The following is a 16850-nucleotide window of genomic DNA, read 5'->3' as shown; positions in this document are numbered from 1 at the left end:
AATAACTATTCCGGAGTAGCTCTTTTGGTTAATTTCCAAGTATAGACAAACCCATAGTCTGACCTCCAGTACAGCACAAGCCAGAGACTGTCACACAGCCGCTCCTGCGTCCAGTTCACAAAGTCTGATTGCACTAGAGCGTGTCTCTTAAAGACGGCCAGTCTTGGTTTCGAGACTTCCAGTGTTGGCGAATGCCCCCGACCCCTAGGGTTAGCTGTTCCGAAGGTTAGCTACCCTCACTGTTAAAATGAGGCATTGTTTCTAGTCTGAATCTGTCTGGTTTCAGTTTCTAGCTGGATCTTGGTGTGAGATCAGAGCAGACTCTTCTCAGGTGAGTCAGTCTGTTCCCGTGTGTGTAAGCGGCCCCAGCACTGGTGAGATGCGCTGGCCCATTTCACAGCTTGTGGGGCCACCGCAGCAGCGAAGCCAGGGTGGCAACAGATACTGGGCCGGGGGAGGGAGGGCTGGCTTCCACTGATGGGACGTGCCCTTGCCCTGGAGAGAAGGGCTCAGCCTCTGTGGTTCATCCAGTCCTTGGCCTCTCCTGGAGCTGAGAGCAAGGAGAGCCAACTGGTGCCAGTCCTTGTGATGGGGTTTTTGTGCCATGGATGACCAGGCTGAGTCCTGCCAAACTCATTCCATATAGGCCACTGACCAGCCCTGGCTGACATGCAGCATGGAGTAAACCCAAACAATGGATTATAATCAGACCTCAGCATGACGGCTTCTGAGGGCTGACTCAGCCTGGGAAGTGAGGTTAAACACACCTGCGCTGTGCGGACAGATTTACCTCTGTTTGCTCTAATCCTCGCCCTCCCCTGGTGCATCACAAAACTGGGCACTACCTGGCAATCTCAGAAGCGGCTGACGGCCATGTGGATCATGGGACGGTAGGGAGCCCTTTGGATTTGGGGCTGGAAGACCACGCTGCCTGTTACAGCAGGACAGCATAAACTTTGCAGCATGTTAGTGCATGCCCACTTACAACTGGAGGCAGGGCGCACCAGCTGGCAGACCGAAAACCATGGTCTGGACAAGCTGAAATAGTTGGTGTGCACTTGGTCCAGAGCGCGGGCACTGCCATGCAGGTGAGGAATGTCAGGCATTTATAGACCTAAAGGGCTGGGGGTAAATCCATCCAGCATTCAAGTTTTTGGCAGCTTGGCAGTTTCAGTTCCAGTAAGGAATTCATTTGTTTGTTCTGGCGCGGGGAGCGGAGACAGCTTCAGGCAAAAATCCTTATGCCTGTTATGATTTCTGTCCTTGTCCTCAGCTCTCCATGCAGCCCTGAGTAAACAGTTCTTTATGGCTCCCAAGTTCCTACTGCAGGGTGTTGGTTTTGCAGCCTCTTAACCCTGAGCTGACTGCCCATTCGCCATGCAAACTGTCAAAATCCAGTGTCATTGGCCATTGGAACAGCTTATGCAGGGATTGTTTATTTATATTGCGGTGCTGTCCTGGACTGAGGGAGCCGGGTCTGGGGTGCCAGGTGCTGTGCAAACACAGAGCAAAAAGACAGGACCTGCTCCGGAGAGCTCGCCTTCGAAGTAATTATTTCGAGCTGTTAACAGAGCAGAGTAGATCTCGGGGCATTTTACTGAGGGCTCGGGATGGAAAGCAATCATTAGCCACAATGCATAATTAATCTGTGGAACACCCTGCTGCAGGGTATGGTTACAGCCAGGACTTTAGAATTAAGGGACTGTTTGTATAAACAGATGAGAATACCTCCTCCCCCAATCATTAGAGGGATACCCTTTTTAACAAAGCTTCCTGTGAGCTGCAGGGCTGCCTCAACTGGTCTCAAAGGACCGATGCACACCAGCCTGAAGGGCCAGCCCCCCAGCCTCCCCACGAATGGAGCTGGGTCCATCTCCCCTGAAAGGGCCAGTTGCCCTGTGACAGCTGTAAACCCCCAGGCTCCAGGGCAGGAGCCACTAACTGGTGAGGGATTAGGAAGGAACTTCCCTACAGGCCGGGAAGCCTGTCTGGGGATCTTGTGCTGAAGCAGCCAGCATTGGAGAGGGGATACTGAGCGAGTTAGTGGGGAAAGGCAATATGCAGAGAGAGTTTTGCAGGCGGGGGGCGGCCTCGTAGCCTCTAGTGCACTGAGCTGTGGCCCAGGAGACCTGGGTTCTGTTCCCAGCTTTGCTGCTGACCCGCTGGGCTCTTCCCCTCTCTGGGTCTTTTCCCCCCTCTGTCCTCCCGGCAGGGTCAGTCTCTGTCTGTACAGCACCTAGCACAGCGGGACCCCGGGCGGCCCCCTATGAGCAATACACAACACCAACCGGGGATCTTCTGGGTGCTTTTCTGGGAGGCTGGCAAAAGCGTGAAGCCGAGAAATACAAGCCCGCTCTGCAGCGTGGCTGGTTGATTCCGGGGCTGGGAGAAGGGAAGAGAAAACACAAATACCGGGCGCGCTGTCTCTTTAAGAGGGAGATGCAACCCCACCCTCCGGAGCCTAGAAATCCTCCTCGTCCAGCCCAACCCAGCGCAGCTCCGAGAGGCGGCATCAGCACGGCCGGGCCCGCGGGGAGTCCCGGCTGGCGGCCCCTGGACGCGGTAACGGGCTGACACCGATCAGCCAGGGCCCGACGCTCGCCTCCGGCCCCGGGGCCACTCCGGCTCCAGGCCACCGCGAGCCAGTGGGATTTCTGGACCGCCTTTGCCGAACGCCTGGATTCCGGGCTGGGGGAGGATCCCGTTCACACGGGGCGGGGTGGGAGCTCCGGAGTCGCGGCTGAAGATGAAGCGGAGCGCAGGGTGGGAAGCGTTTAAAAGCCTCCCACGCCGCCCTGGCGTGCGGTTCCCCCGCTGGGTCTGGCCGACGGGAGCTACAAGGTGCCTCGGAAAGCGAGCAGGGGAGGAATCGTCCCGTCTCTCTGCCCGCCCGTCCTGTCTACACCACCTGCCTAAAAGCGAATTCTGAAAAACCACCGCCTCCGACTGCTCTCCATAGCCCTCCCAGAGGTGAGTAGTGTTAGCCCTGCCTGAGAGAGGGGGAAACTGAGGCAGTGGCTGACCCAAGGAGTCAGAGCTGGGACTAGAACCCGGGCTCCTGACCCCCGTGCGGGGCTCTAACCAGTGGGCTATCCTGCCTCTAGTCTCGTGCTGTCTGTCCTGCAGCGTCATGCTATTCAGCCTGCATTTCCCTTCATGTCTCACTAACCTCGGTTTCTGTAAAACCATGGCATGAGCCGTCAAATAGCTGGCAGCTGAAATCCTGTTCCCTGTAGGGTTTACAATTGGTCTGGAGAACGTTTACTAGAGTCCTCGGCAGTCAGGTGATGATCCAGTAAACAAAAATTGGATCCACACAGCTTAAGAGTGGTGATGGAAACTCTGCGGATTTCACAACACTGGTACTATACAAATATTGGCGCTGGTTGAGTTTTTCATCAAAACGGTTTTTTGGTTTTTTTTAACTCCCCAGAAAACTGGGCTTTTGACTAATCCCTTTAGCAAAAAGCCTCTGCTTTGTAGAGACAATACTGATGCTTTTGGTCTGACTTTAAAAAAAATCACAGGAGGGGAGGGGCTAGTTGTAGGAAGGTAATACAGGGTTTTATGTGTGTAAGCTGGATCTAATTGAAGATAACTCGGAACTGGCATTTTGTAATTCACATCAACGTATCCAGTGTCTTTCATCTCCGAGGACCCCGGAAAGCTTTCTGGGTTTGCTACCGTGACTGGAGCTGGAACTATTGTGAAACTGGACGGGATGAGAGACACGGCCAGAAAACACTGGGAACAAGTGGCTGCATTGTAAAAGTGGCAAGACACTGAAGGAATCTGGCTGTGGGAACTGTTACTGGCCAGTGTAACTTACTATGATGGAGTGCCCGGTGTGCAGTCTAAATGAATGAAGGGCAGCTGAAGTTGAAGTAAAACGACCTGATATTGTGAATAGAGGCAAATATCAGGATTTTAGCAGGGAGCCCATTGTATATGTGCAGTACCAAGCCCTGCCCTAAACTGCTTACTGTCTAAAAGCATGTACCGAGCGGAGAGCAAACAATAGGGCAGTTGAGGGATACAGGAGAAGGGTAAGCTTGTACAATTACATGGGCGAGCACTGTGGCTGGTTTTTTTTCTTCTCGTTCCACTCCAGAAGTGGCTGCATTTCAGTGGGGGTTTAAGGGCTTGTGTACACATGGCCTTCCTGAGGAGCACCATATCTTATTCCAGAACGAGATTGTTCCTGTTTAGGGAAACCCAGGAGTTTCGCTGAACAGGAATAAAGCACTTATTCTGGAATGAGAATCGCTGCCTGCAGTTACTCAGGAATAAGCTGAGTACCCAGCCACACGTACCCAAGTCCTAATTAATGCTTCAAGACGCTGTGCTCTCGGAAAGTGCTTAAAACTCGCCATCCTCTGGGAAGAAAGTTGCACCTGCAACCCTAAAGCGAGTGCCTTCTCAAGACTTGTAAAAGCACCAAGCGCAGCTGGATTTCAAGGCCAGAGAGGGTCGTTTTATGGTCCTGGAGCTTGACCTCCTGCATAGCCCAGACCACAGAATCTGACCTATCATCTCAAACCTCCAGGAAATCTTTAACTTTGTTTTCAGTTCATTCGTCTTTAACGGAGCTTGGGTTTTAATTTTTTATTTATTTATTTTTTTAAAAAAGCCAAGTTTTTGGGGGGCCAAAAGTTCAGTGGCCAAAATCTGATGTTTTCAAGGTCGTGTGTGTGTGTGTGTGTGTGTGTGTGTGTGTGTGTGTTGTATGCTCCGTTTCCTGCCACTCTCGACAAGCCCATCTTTTGCCCAAACAGGTCTTGAACGAAACTCCACAACTTCTGGTTCAGTTCGAGCGGGTCTCCTAGATGTCCCATCTGGATGTAAAGACTCCAAGGGCTTATCTTCCCTGTGTTGTTAGTCCCAGCTATAACTGGAGGTTTGCCCTAACCCGACTCCTGTCCACACACCAATCACTCACTTGGGTTGTAAGTGGGGCTTTAAGTTTCAGCTCGCTGGCCCATCTAATGCAGTGGAGATGTTTGAGTTACACCACCTCATCAGTGTAGATTCAGAGAACCATCGGGCTAGAAGGCACCACAAGGATAATCTAGTCTAGCCCCCTGCCCAGATGCGGGATTTATTGTGTAGCTCGAATGGGAAGCAGGGTGCTCCTTCTGCCTTGAGCGAGGCTAGCGTGAGTGGGGTAACTCAAGGGCATTAACTCATGCTATCTGTTGCAGTGAAGACACATCCCAAGTGATGACGAAGCTGCGCCTTTCACTCTGACGTAGCCTCTTCCCACGTCACTGAGCAGCAGGACACACTCAGAACACCATGGGCAGCATTTTCCGTAGCGAGTATCAGGGCATTGACCTAGCTTCCTTGAGGTTTAGCGTCCTCCCGTTTGTACTTTCTGAAAACCTCCCTCCCAGTGACTGGCTGCCGTGTTCTTCCAGTGTTGCATGGAAGATGGTGGGGCCTGAGACGCAACTTGTCTCCCTGACACGTAGCTAGCAGGGTGGCCGGTGAGCCCCGTGGATTCATCTTCTGTTACTACCTGCCTCCAGTAAACTGCTCCTTCTCTCTGGATCTAGGACGGTCCGGGGCTGGCATGGAAGGTACCAGAGCCCCCTACAGCACTGTGCTGGGCTCGCCATCCGTCACCTGAGGGGCAGCGCCTGACAGCAACAGCAGGGCCTCTTGCTCTGTAAGTGGCATTCTCGCCCGTTGTTGAGCAAAGCGGTAGGGTTCTGTTAGCCTGGGCAATAACGTGAGTAACCTCTGACATGGTAACCGGCACCACGGAATTGTCTGAGACGGGGGAAGTGACGTGCCGGGAGGGAGTGGCTAACGTCTAGTCTCCGCCCAGGGTCCAGGTGATCTAACCGAGAACGGTAGGAGGCGGAGGATACTGAACTGCATGGGCCACTGGCTCTTGAAATTAGACGAAGGCTTCCAACCATCAGAGGAGTGAGGTTCTGGAGCAGCCTTCCAAGGAGAGAAGCGGGGGCAAAAAACCTAGCTGGCTTCCAGACTGAGTTTATGGAGGGGTTGGTATGATGGGACAGCCTCATTTGGCAACTGATTGATCTTTGACTACTAGCAGTAAATATGCCCAATGGCCTGTGAAGGGAGGTTGGATGGGTGGGTTCTGAGTTACTACAGAGAATTCTTTCCAGCTGTCTGGCTGGTGAGTCTTGCCCACAGGCTCAGGGTTTAGCTGCTCGCCATATTTGGGGTTGGGAAGGAGTATTCCCCCGGGGCAGATTGGCAGAGACCCTGGGGGGGGTTTCGCCTTCTTCTGTAGCATGGGGCACAGCTCACTTGCTGGTGGATTCTTTGTACCTTGAAGTCTTTAAACCATAATTTAAGGACTTCAACAACTCAATCCTAGGTTAGGGGCTGTTACAGGAGTGGGTGGTGAGGATCTGTGGCCTGCGTCGTGCAGGAGGTCAGACCAGATGATCATATTGGTTCCTTCTGCCCTTAGAGTCTATGAGGAGATGGGGGTAGAGGTGCTGTTGGCTGTCCTGGAGGGCAGGAAGGCGGTAGGGGGGAATGAAGTGGGTTAATAGTTAAATCTGGGGGGGGGAGGCAGGAATGGGATGTTGGATTACAGGCCGATGGCTTGTTCCAGGATGCTGAACTGGATGTCTCCATGGGCTGGTCTAGAGTGGTCAGCGCCGCCTGAAATGTCCAATTGCTGAAGCGAAGTGGGGGTAACCCATCAGCGCAGTTCTCCTCGGCCAAGCTGAACTGTATGGTGGGGCATTAGAGGCCTCTGCTCTCTAGGTTAACGTTAGCATGCGAACAGGTCTCGGAAAGCACCGTTCGAGGGCATTTCACAGGACGTCCTATTCTCTCCATCTTTCAGGTGAACAAACATGTGACGAGAAGACCATGCCCCCACTGGCTGGCGCATGCGTAGCTTTGTGCATGGCGATCGTGGGACTGGCAAACTGGGCCGACCCATGTCTTGTAACCCCGGACAACCAAACCGCCACATGCAAGGGCCAGAACCTGAACCGAGTTCCCCAGAACCTTCCCTCCATCCTCCTAAGACTGGATCTCTCGTATAACAGAATCCAGGAGATCACCGCAAGGGACTTCTCGGCCCTGACCCAGCTACGGAGCTTGGACCTGGGCTACAACAACATCTCGCGCATTGCGGCAAACTCCTTCGCCTCCAACGTCTTGCTGGAGGAGCTCAGCCTGTTCAACAACTCCCTGCACCAGATTCCATCGCCGGCCCTGAGGCCACTGAGGAAACTGAGGCGGCTGGAGATGTCCAATAACTTGTACCCGCGCTCAACTCTGGACGAGGTCTTCAGCACGCTGAGGAACCTGCAGGAGTTCTCCATGGGTGGGTTAATGATCCAGACGGTCCGCAGGGGGGACTTCCTCCCGCTGAAGGATATAACCTTGCAGAAGTTTGCCCTGAAGACGGCATCCAGCCTGCTGGAATATCAAGAGGGGGCTTTCTCAGCACTCAACACCACAGCCCTGTGGTGCGACATCGCCCTGGACAAGAACGCCAAGGCCTTGCCCATGATGCTGAGGGACCTGAAGGGTAAGCCAGTGCAGTATCTCCGCTTCCGCAACCTCTTTGAGTTCACCTACTACACCAGCTCCACCGATCCCTTCTCCGGCTTGGCTGAGGTGGGAGCCAGGAAGCTGGTCTTCTACCGGGGCAAGTTCAATGAGAACCTGTTGCGCCTGGCACTGCTCAATGTCCAGAAGTCCCGTATCCAGGACGTCTCCCTGATCGCCATTGACTTTGCCCGCTCTCCTCAGTGGAATGGCTCGGAAGTGGGTGTCACCAACCTGACCCTCGACAGCTTGCTGTTGCAGGACATCAGCAACCCCGACATCCTGCGCTTCGACTGGACCTTCACCTGGTTCAGCGGCGTTACCAACCTCTCCATTCTCAACGTCAACTTCAACTTCGTGCCCTGCGACAGCTGGGACGAGATGCGCAACGTGGTGACCTTGGACATCTCCAACAACCGGCTGAAGGACGCCTACATCTACAACCAGGGCTGCAGTTACCAGGACGTCATGCCCAAATTGGAGCGGTTCTTCGTGGCCAAGAACGAGCTGACCAGCCTGGCCGTAGTGGCGAAGCTCACGGCCAATTGGCCTCGCCTTACCCATATCAACGCCAGCTACAACCACATCGGGGGCTTGAGTGAGACGGCGTGCCAGTGGAATCCCGGCCTGGTCTGGCTGGCCTTGGACCACAATGCGGTTACCATGGCAATCTTCAAGTGCCTGCCCATCACCCTTCGCTACCTGGACCTGTCCTACTCCGAGCTGGACCGGTTGGAGATGAGCTACTTTGCCCGCTGCCGTGACCTCCAGGAGCTGAAGCTGAGCGGGAACAAAATCAAGTTCATCCCCTCCGAGTGGAAGTGCCCCAGCTTGCGAATGCTGGCCATGGACGGCAACTCCTTTGGCGTCATCAGCGAAGGCTCCTTCGTCAACATGCCACGGCTCACCGCCCTCAAGGCGGGCAACAACCCCTACCACTGCACCTGCGACCTCTACGGCTTCCTGCAGGAGACTCGGGGGAAGGGTAAGCTCACCCTGCTGGACTGGCCATGGGACTGGACGTGCTATCACCCGGAGTCCCTGCTGGACCTAGGCGTGGCTGCCTACACCCCAGGGCTGACGGAGTGCGACGTCAGGGTGGTGGTGGCCATCTCTGTCTCCGTGACTGCGGCTGTGATCATTGCGACTATGGTGCTGTGTTGGAGGTTCGACGTACCGTGGTATCTGCAAGCCACCTACCGCATCGTCCGGTCGAAGTACCGCGCCCGCCACGCTCAGCCCGCTCGGGCCTACGCCTACCACGCCTTCGTCTCTTACAGTTGCTCGGATGCCGCCTGGGTGAGGCAGGAGCTGCTCCAGCGCTTGGAGCACGCCCGGCCCCCGTACCGCGTCTGCATCCACGAGCGGGACTTCACGCCGGGCAGGTGGATCATCGACAACATCATCGAGAACATCGAGAACAGCTGCAAGGTCATCTTCGTCCTCTCCCGCAGCTTCGTCGACAGCGAGTGGTGCAACTACGAGCTGTACTTCGCCCACCAGCGGGCCGTCGGCCTGGGCTACGAGGACGTCATCCTCGTGGTGAAGGAGGCCATCGATCCCCAGAGCCTGCCCAACAAGTTCTGCAAGCTCCGGAAGATGCTGAATTCCAAAACCTACCTGGAATGGCCTTCCGAGCCCAGCCGGCAGCCGTTCTTCTGGATCCAGCTCAGGAACGTGCTGGGGAAACCGGGAGCAGCCGATCCCAGCCAGGATCGGGAATCGCTGAGCTGCGTTGAGGTGGGGTTGGACGAGGTGGGGGGCAGTCTGCCTGAAGAGGACACTGCCGTTGATGCTGTGGATGCCCCTGGGAGCTAGCAGTGGCTGGGGCTCCACGCGACATCTGCCCCTGATTTTCATTTGCCTCGCACGAGCGCTTTAACGTGCATCGTGACTCCGTGTGCCTGCATCATGCTCTGCGTGTGCGGTGCGAAGAACGTTGCTCCGGTTCCTGGCCAGTTCTCCAGGATCCCTTTCCCTACGGACTCTGGTCAAACACAATGGAAGGAATCAGTGGCTACTAATTCGCAAGACCAAGATTGGTCAGAAAGGAGCGATGATTTGAAAGGCCCAGTTTGAGACCCCTCTTAAAGGGGCCCCCTTCTAGACAGCGCTGAGCATCTGCCCTCAGGAAATTGGGGCCCTTTCAAAGCGTCAAGTTGGGCACTTGAAAATCAAGACATAATGCGACCTGTTTATCCACTGAGCGATGGGAGACCCTACGCTCCTGGTCTGGGAGGAAGGAGCCACCCTGTTCTAGGTTGAAACGAGGCTGCCGGGCAAGGCAAACCCCAAGAGCGTAGCCAACCGTTTACGTAATCCGGCCACCTCCCGTTCCTCCTGAAGGTTTAACCAGCGACAGTATTGCGAGGCAAGTCGTAATGGAAGGACACAACTTTGCTGGGACTCGTGCACTTTATCGTCTTAGTGAAACTCACCCCTGTGCAGCGCAAGCCGCCTTGTGTCCCACCTGTTACCCCCTCGAGGACTTCAGTGCTGCGTACGACCTGTGCTGACCCTTTAGAATCATAGAATATTAGAGTTGGAAGGGACCTCAGGAGGTATCTAGTCCAACCCCCTGCTCAAAGCAGGACTAACCTCAGCTATATCATCCCAACCAGGGCTTTGTCAAGCCTCACCTTAAAAACCTCTAAGGATGGAGATTCCACCACCTCCCTAGGTAACCCATTCCAATGCTTCACCACCCTCCTAGTAAAAAACTTTTTCCTAATGTCCAACCTAGACCTCCCGCCCTGCAACTTGAGACCGTTGCTCCTTGTTCGGTCATCTGCCACCACCGAGAACAGCCTTAGTGAGTTTCACCCCCCGCCTCCATCTGTGTAGGAGAAGTTGACTGTAGTGCAGAAACTTCCGTTGTGTAGAACCACGGCTGTTGCGTTCTTTCTGTTGGGATCCGCTCCTAAGCAGCCCCAACCTGAGATCCCTGCGTTAAAGCGCACTTCTGATCGCTGACAGCAGCTGAGATACGCGCCTTTATCTGCTCCAGGTACGTCTCTGACAAAAATCTGCTTGTTTTCTTGACCTCAAACTCTTAGCTGCACTAGCCGAACGAGCTGGAGTCTCGTACCATTGACAAAACTGCCAGTGGTGTTCTGGTGGCAAAAATCTTCCATCTGCCCGGTGATGTGGCTGGGTAGATGAGGTCGCTGATGGGAAGGGGCAGTTTGTGCTTGAAACTGCAAATTGAGTCTGTCGGAGCTGGCTTTGTGGAGCCAGAGAGGGGGAGCAGGCATTTCTGTTGTGCATTTATGCTGTACTTTTAACCCCAAGTGCCCATTAGAGGTGACTTACTTCATTTCAGCTCACTAATTTGATGCCACAGGGTTAACCTGCCCTGCTCCTTCGGGGATCTTTGCCCCAGAGCCAAGAAATCTCCTGTGAGACTCCCCCCTTGCATCGCAATTCTGCATTGCAACGCACGCTGGAAAGCAGAGGGGTTCCCTTGGTGTGATCCATTTCTGGCGTCTCAAGCTGACCTGCGTTACTAGGCTCCTGATGATATAGGCTGGGGGTGGGGGAGGCGAGAGGGCAGTGTGACTACGTGTGAGAACAAATGTATATAAGGTGCGAAGTATTTCAAATTAGCCGTCTTCAAATTCAGACGTTAAATGTGCTTTCTTGGAAACAAAGTGGTGTGAGGTTTTTTTGTTTGTTTTAAAGGTAAAGGTTTCAGAAGTATGACGACTTTGGCTCCACACGGGAGCCTGTGTACATTGGAGATGCAAATTGATGAGGCATCGCCTTTCCAAGTGACGTACAGCATGTTGCTGACTTTTTATATTTAATAAAAGAATGTTTTTCCTAGCATGGCTGCACAGTGGTTTTTAAGTGGGACACTTTGTGTGTGTGTGTGTGTGTGTGTGTGTGTGTGTGTGTGTGTGTGTGTGTGGAGGGGGCGTATAAAGCAGGGTGTGTGCACGTGGATGGGGATACTTGTGAATACATCACTTATGCAGCGCTGCAGACTAACGTGGGGACGGCAGAAATTCCTTCGCAGCCAGAGCAGACCGCGCCGGTTCTGAAGCGGAGGGGTCGGTAGCTCTAACTCAATGCTCGGTGTTCAAAAGTCACCCGATGCCCGCCTGGAAACAATCCGGGCTGACTCGCTGGCAACGTGGCGTCGAGAGTTTGCCGGCCGACCGCCTGGGCTTGGTGGTTTTTCAGGTCGGTTGGAACAGGAGAGGAAGCCGGTGCTATGTGGGACGTGGTGGGGAGAGGACACCTGACCTGCAAAGACCTCTCAAGGCAGCAGCTTGTCTGTCCCCGGGCCCGTGCTGCTGGGACAGGCTTTCCCCGTGCTGGGTTTGCAGGGAGCGGGTGAGTTGCCTTGTCTGCCTTGGCATCCTGTTTCCCCAGGTGTCCGTTCCAAGCAGGATCCCAGCGTGGCTTGGAAAAGAACCTTCTCCTTCCCCGGTTGGGAGAACAACTCCCAGCCCTCCCTGGGGTGGATAGTCCTCCACGCGGGGGCAACATTGCATCACACCTCTGCTCCCAGCTGCCCTAGGATAAAAACCGAGCAGGCCTGGGGCGGAGGGGGCAGGGAGGTGACTCTGGCAGGAGGGGGAAGGGCTGGAATGGACTAGAGGGAAGCCAAGTGGGGGGCACAGTCCATACGTGGCAGCCAGAATCCAGACTCCCCCCTGAGTCTAGGGCGCAGAGTCTCCTACCTTTCACAGCAAGTCCCCCAAGCGCCTTTGAAGGACGGGGCTGAGGCATTAAATACCAGTGGGCGGGCGCGATCCCCTCGGCTGCCCTGATCTAGCTCCACGGGGCCCTCTTTCCCCTCCCTGCCCCAGGCCCGGGAAATCCTCCCCTGTTCAGAAGAGAACAGTCCAATAGCTAACGTACAGCCCCGATTCTCTGCTCGGTGAGATGCTTGCTCTTGTCTCTGCCTCCCAGGCGTAAGCCCCTAGCCCAGTGCTGGGGGGGGGCGGCAGAGACAGACTCACCAACAAAACCATTTGAAAATCAAGCCAGGTCTGAGGGTTGCCCTTCAAGCTGCTGCTCTCCGATGGCGACAGACACCCCACCCCGCCACACACACCCCCTCGCTTTTTTCCCAGGCCCATTTAAATGCTGCCTTGGCCCACGTGCCTCTGGCCTCGGCCCCAGGTTTCAGGAAAATCCTTGGTCATGCACTGCGAGAATAGCCCCATGAGAAGGCATTTCTGGCCATCCCACCCCCCTTTGCTGCTTGGTTTTATGCCCTGAAGCAGGAGGCTGGGCGGCTATAATTTTACCTCTTGTATCGTTTCTCCCTCCTCGGTATGTCCCGACAAACGGTGTCCAGGTCAGTCACGTCTTCCGGCTGTGGCCGGAGTTGTGGGGCGATGTTGGTGGAGTGACTCTTCAGGGTGAAGCAGGACGGCCCCCGTTTCTGAAAGCGCTCCTCATAGCTGAGTTATGGGCCGCAGCCGGGCCGCCTGCAAGCAGGTTGAGCCAGGAGGTCTGGGGGGTCTCAGCGGATGGAGCTAGGGTTTTGGAAAGCGGCCGAAGCGGTCGGTGCCCCTGTTCTGCTGCAAATCGGGGGAGATCTGGGCACCGACTGCCCTCTAGGCCTCTGCCCTAAATGCCTGTTTGAGAGCAATGGGGGCAGACACGGACCCTGGCCAGGGTGACAACCTGAGCGGGTTTTGCAGAGGCTGCTGTACGCTGCCCTGCCCCTCTGCAGCGCCCACGCGCTGACGTGAGCAGGGGTCACGGATGCTGAAAAACAGGCCCGGTGTAGGTGGAATCTGGTGAGCTGGGAATCAGGCTGCTGGTTCAACACAGGCAGCGTTACCTGCGTGCGGCCAGGAGGTGGCAATGTTGCACTGTGCACATGGGTCATCCTCTTCCCCAGATGTGGGAATTCCCAGATGTGGGAATAAGTTGATTTGGTGGCAGGGGGGGCAGCTAATGGGTCTAAAATTTTAATTTTGCCTCTGGGGGGATCCTGGTCCTGCGAGGAGACCCTGTAGCAGAGGGAGGCAGTGCCAGGGCCAGGATGTGATCGGTGCAACTGATCAGCGCAAACGTCCATCGCTGAACTCCTTCCTCCATGCCTCGGGGATCTTTGAATCCCCCTCCAACCGGCGTGGCGCAGGCGCCGTCTCTCTCCACTGGAGCCCTGTGGGGGGGAGCCCCCTCCCCATCCTGTCAAGGCAGCATGCCACTGCTGAAATGCAGCTAGCTCTGGGGAGGAGACTAACAAGGACACGGCATGCTGCACAATTGCACAGAGGAGGAGAAATCTGGTGGTGGGAGAATGGGTGGGGGGGGGGGAAGTAGACACCACCCCCATTCTTAGACCAAGTTCTCGTGAGATCTCTGCTGTCCACGCAGCACAGGACCAGCTGCCTCCCTCGCGCGTCCTGTCTGGCCACCCCTGCACTCGGGGGTGCGGGGAGGGCTGATGGCGGTGCTGAGAACAGCTCAGAAGGGAGGCTCCCAGGGCTGCTGGCTTTGATTCCCCAGTGGGGCGGGACCCCCCTCTAGTCCCACCCTCTAACGCTACCTTCGTCCTGAGCTGCCCTTGCTGTGCTAGGAGCTGCAGCAGATCTCAGGCTGCGTGTCTTCTCCCACCACCAGCTGGCCTTCAGTCAGGACCAGGTGTGGCTGTGGGAGTGAGGACTAGCCCCAGCGTTGGGAGGGCGGTAGGGCCTGGCGGGGAGGGGTCAGGACTTCCTGCTTTTAGCCCCCAGCTCTAGGAGGAGAGTGGGGTCTAGTGGTTTAGAGGGGGGCGGGAGTCAGGGCTCCTGGGTTCTATCCCCAGCTCCGGGAGGGGAGTGGGGTCTCGCAGGCGAGAGCAGGGAGGTGGGCTGAGAGCCCGGACTCCTGGGTTCTATTCCTGGCTCAGATTCCCTGTATTACGCCATGTCTACACTACGGACCTCACAGCTGTAGCACCGCAGCCACGCGGCTGTGAGGTGTCCCGGCTAGCCACTGTATTCTGACGGAGAGCGCTCTCCTGCCAGCATAATTAAACCACCCCCAACGAGCGCCGGTAGCCATGGCGACAGGCCAGCGTCTCCCACCATCACAGTACTCGCCACCCCAATGTGTTTGTCAGTAAAACTTCTGTTAATTGGGGGGGTTCCCCCCCACCCCCGAACCAACAAAAGCTTATGGACAAAAGTGCTAGTGTAGACGTGGCCTCCTCCTAGGCAGGTCTCCTCATCTCTGCCCCAGATTCCCCATCTGTACAAGGGAGGTAACAACGCCCGGCTCCCGGCGGGGTGGGGTGGCCGGGGGGGCGATAGTTCATGATGCGCGATGCTCTGCGAAGAGGTGCTGTGATAGTATGGTCCTTTCATCCCCTGAGCATTGTGGGTAGCGGACACCACCCCCCTGTTTTCCCCACTCCCAACTGCACCCTTCCCTGCCCAGAACCCAGTTTGCTCATTCGTTCTTATCACCCTTCCTCTGACGCGCTCCGAGCGCTCCAGCCAAAGGAGGGTTCGTGTTATCAGCACCCCTCCTCCTAGTAGGGGGGGGGAAACTGAGGCACAGAGCAGGGAAAACAGCGCCTGTCTCTCTCACTCAAGCGAATTGACGGCCGCTTAACTCAAGCCGGCTGACGCTTGTGCAGGCTGATGTGGAGACTCACTAACCTTTGGATCTTCAAGGGCTCAGCCTCGGGTGAAAGGTCTCTAGCACAGACAAGTCTGAAGGCCACGTCTACACTAGGGGGAAAGGGTGTGTTAAAACCCCAGCGACGCCGAGGTGGTTTGTGGTTTTTAACATGGCGAGGAAAACCCTAGACTCCCTCCCCCATCATCTTTGCCTCGCTCTGCTAGCGTTAAAACCTCCAGCCAGCCTGGTCGTCACTCGGGTTTTATCCCCGGTAGTGAGCTTCCCCCACCTTCCCCCCCAGTGAAAGACCAGCTTTAAGATTTCAACGTGTTTAAAAACGCGCCACGTTTTGTCTGGGGCTTGTTTACCCCTGGAAAAGGACGAGAGAAACGACTCCCAATCAGTTCCTGCTGTCGACTCGGGGGAAGTCACTCTGTGAATGATTAGTGCATTTCCAAAGCAGAAGGATTCAGGATTAAAAACACGCTGGCGTTATTGAGGACTAGCCCTTCCGGGCAATCTCCCCGTGGGGCATGGTTCGAGGGGGCTGGGAATGCCAGTTCTTGAGCTGGGGACAGGCTGTGATCGCTGTAGCCTGAGGCTGCTCAGTGATCAGACAGCCCCGCCTCTCTCCATGTGCTTCTATCTTGGCCCGCTTTCAGGGCTTGGGGATCTGTCACATGTGGCTTCTGTAGCTGTTTTCCATCCAGACCTTCTAATTTCTTACCGCCAAAGAATTTTCATCTCCAGGGCAACACAACAGCAAGGATTTCCAACAGGGGCACACAGCCATTGTACCAGACACAGGAGGAGTGGTCCGGATGGGGATCAGGACCAGAACTGGGCTGAGGTTTTACAGAATTGGATCCGGTACCGGTCTGGCAGCCCTGGTCATGATGGGAATTTAAATATCATAGAATCGTAGGACTGGAAGGGACCTCGAGGGTCTTACGGTCCAGTCCCCTGCACACAAAGCAGGATTATGTATTATCTAGACCATCCCTGGCAGGTGTTTGTCTAACCTGCTTTTAAAAATCTCCGATGACAGCAATTCCACAACCTCCCTAATCAATTTATTTCAGTGCTTAATTACCCTGATCGTTAGGAAGCTTTTCCTATTGTCCAACCTAATCTTCCCTTGGTGCAATTTAAGCCTGTTGCTTTTTGCTCTATCCTCAGAGTTTAACAAGAACAATTTTTCTCCCTCCTCTCTGTTATCATGTCCCCCTTCAATCTTCTCTTCTCCAGACTAAACAGACCCAGTTTTTTCTATCCTCCCTCATACATCGTGTTTTCTAGCCCTTTAATCATTTTTATTGCCCTTCTCCGGACTTTCTCCAATTTGTCCACATCTTTCCTGAAACGTGGCGCCCAGAACTGGACACAATCCTCCAATTGGGCCTAATCAGCGCGGAGCAGAGCAGAAGAATTAATTCTGGCGTCTTGCCTGCAACACTCCTGCTAACACTGCCCGGAATGATGTCTGCTTTTTTTTTTTTTTTTTTGCAGCTGTGTTACACCGTTGACTCATATTTAGCTTCTGATCCACTGTGCCCCCCAGATCCCTTTCCGCAGCCCTCCTCCCTGGGCAGTCCTTTCCCGTTTTGTATGTCCTATAGTTCTTCTTAGCTCTGGACGTCCTTGGTTCAATCCTTGATGCTGACCAAGGTGGTGGTCATGGCTCTTCCAGTGGTGGTCACCCCCCCAGCAGGGGCACGGGGAAG

General features: G+C 55.1%; 1 protein-coding gene across 6 annotated transcripts; it reads left to right on the top strand.

The window, feature by feature from the left end:
- Nucleotides 1-2494: 2494 nt before the first annotated feature.
- LOC137167328 (toll-like receptor 2) lies at nucleotides 2495-11367 on the top strand. 6 transcript variants are annotated; one of them, XR_010924090.1, is made up of 4 exons: nucleotides 2495-2970; nucleotides 4776-4897; nucleotides 5556-5668; nucleotides 11233-11367. XR_010924090.1 is itself a non-coding variant. In XM_067569426.1 (4 exons), the coding sequence occupies exon 4, from the start codon at nucleotides 6862-6864 to the stop codon at nucleotides 9367-9369; it is 2508 nt and encodes an 835-aa protein (XP_067425527.1). In that variant the 5' UTR covers nucleotides 2495-2970; nucleotides 4776-4897; nucleotides 5556-5668; nucleotides 6836-6861. The 6 variants fall into 6 exon arrangements, 3 of the variants coding, with proteins under 3 accessions (XP_067425527.1, XP_067425528.1, XP_067425529.1); XM_067569426.1 differs by lacking the exon at nucleotides 11233-11367 and adding an exon at nucleotides 6836-9369; XM_067569427.1 differs by lacking the exons at nucleotides 4776-4897; nucleotides 11233-11367 and adding an exon at nucleotides 6836-9369.
- The last annotated feature ends 5483 nt before the right edge of the window (nucleotides 11368-16850 follow it).

Source organism: Emydura macquarii, unplaced genomic scaffold (assembly GCF_026122565.2).
Source record: "Emydura macquarii macquarii isolate MOO-44397 ecotype Brisbane River unplaced genomic scaffold, CSIRO-AGI_Emac_v2 contig_2924, whole genome shotgun sequence".
NCBI lineage: Eukaryota > Metazoa > Chordata > Testudines > Chelidae > Emydura > Emydura macquarii.
This window is presented reverse-complemented; position numbering and strand designations above follow the sequence as displayed.

Coding starts and splice junctions, on each gene's coding strand:
- LOC137167328 (XM_067569427.1), top strand. CDS start 6,862: ATGCCCCCACTGGCTGGCGCATGCGTAGCTTTGTGCATGGCGATCGTG.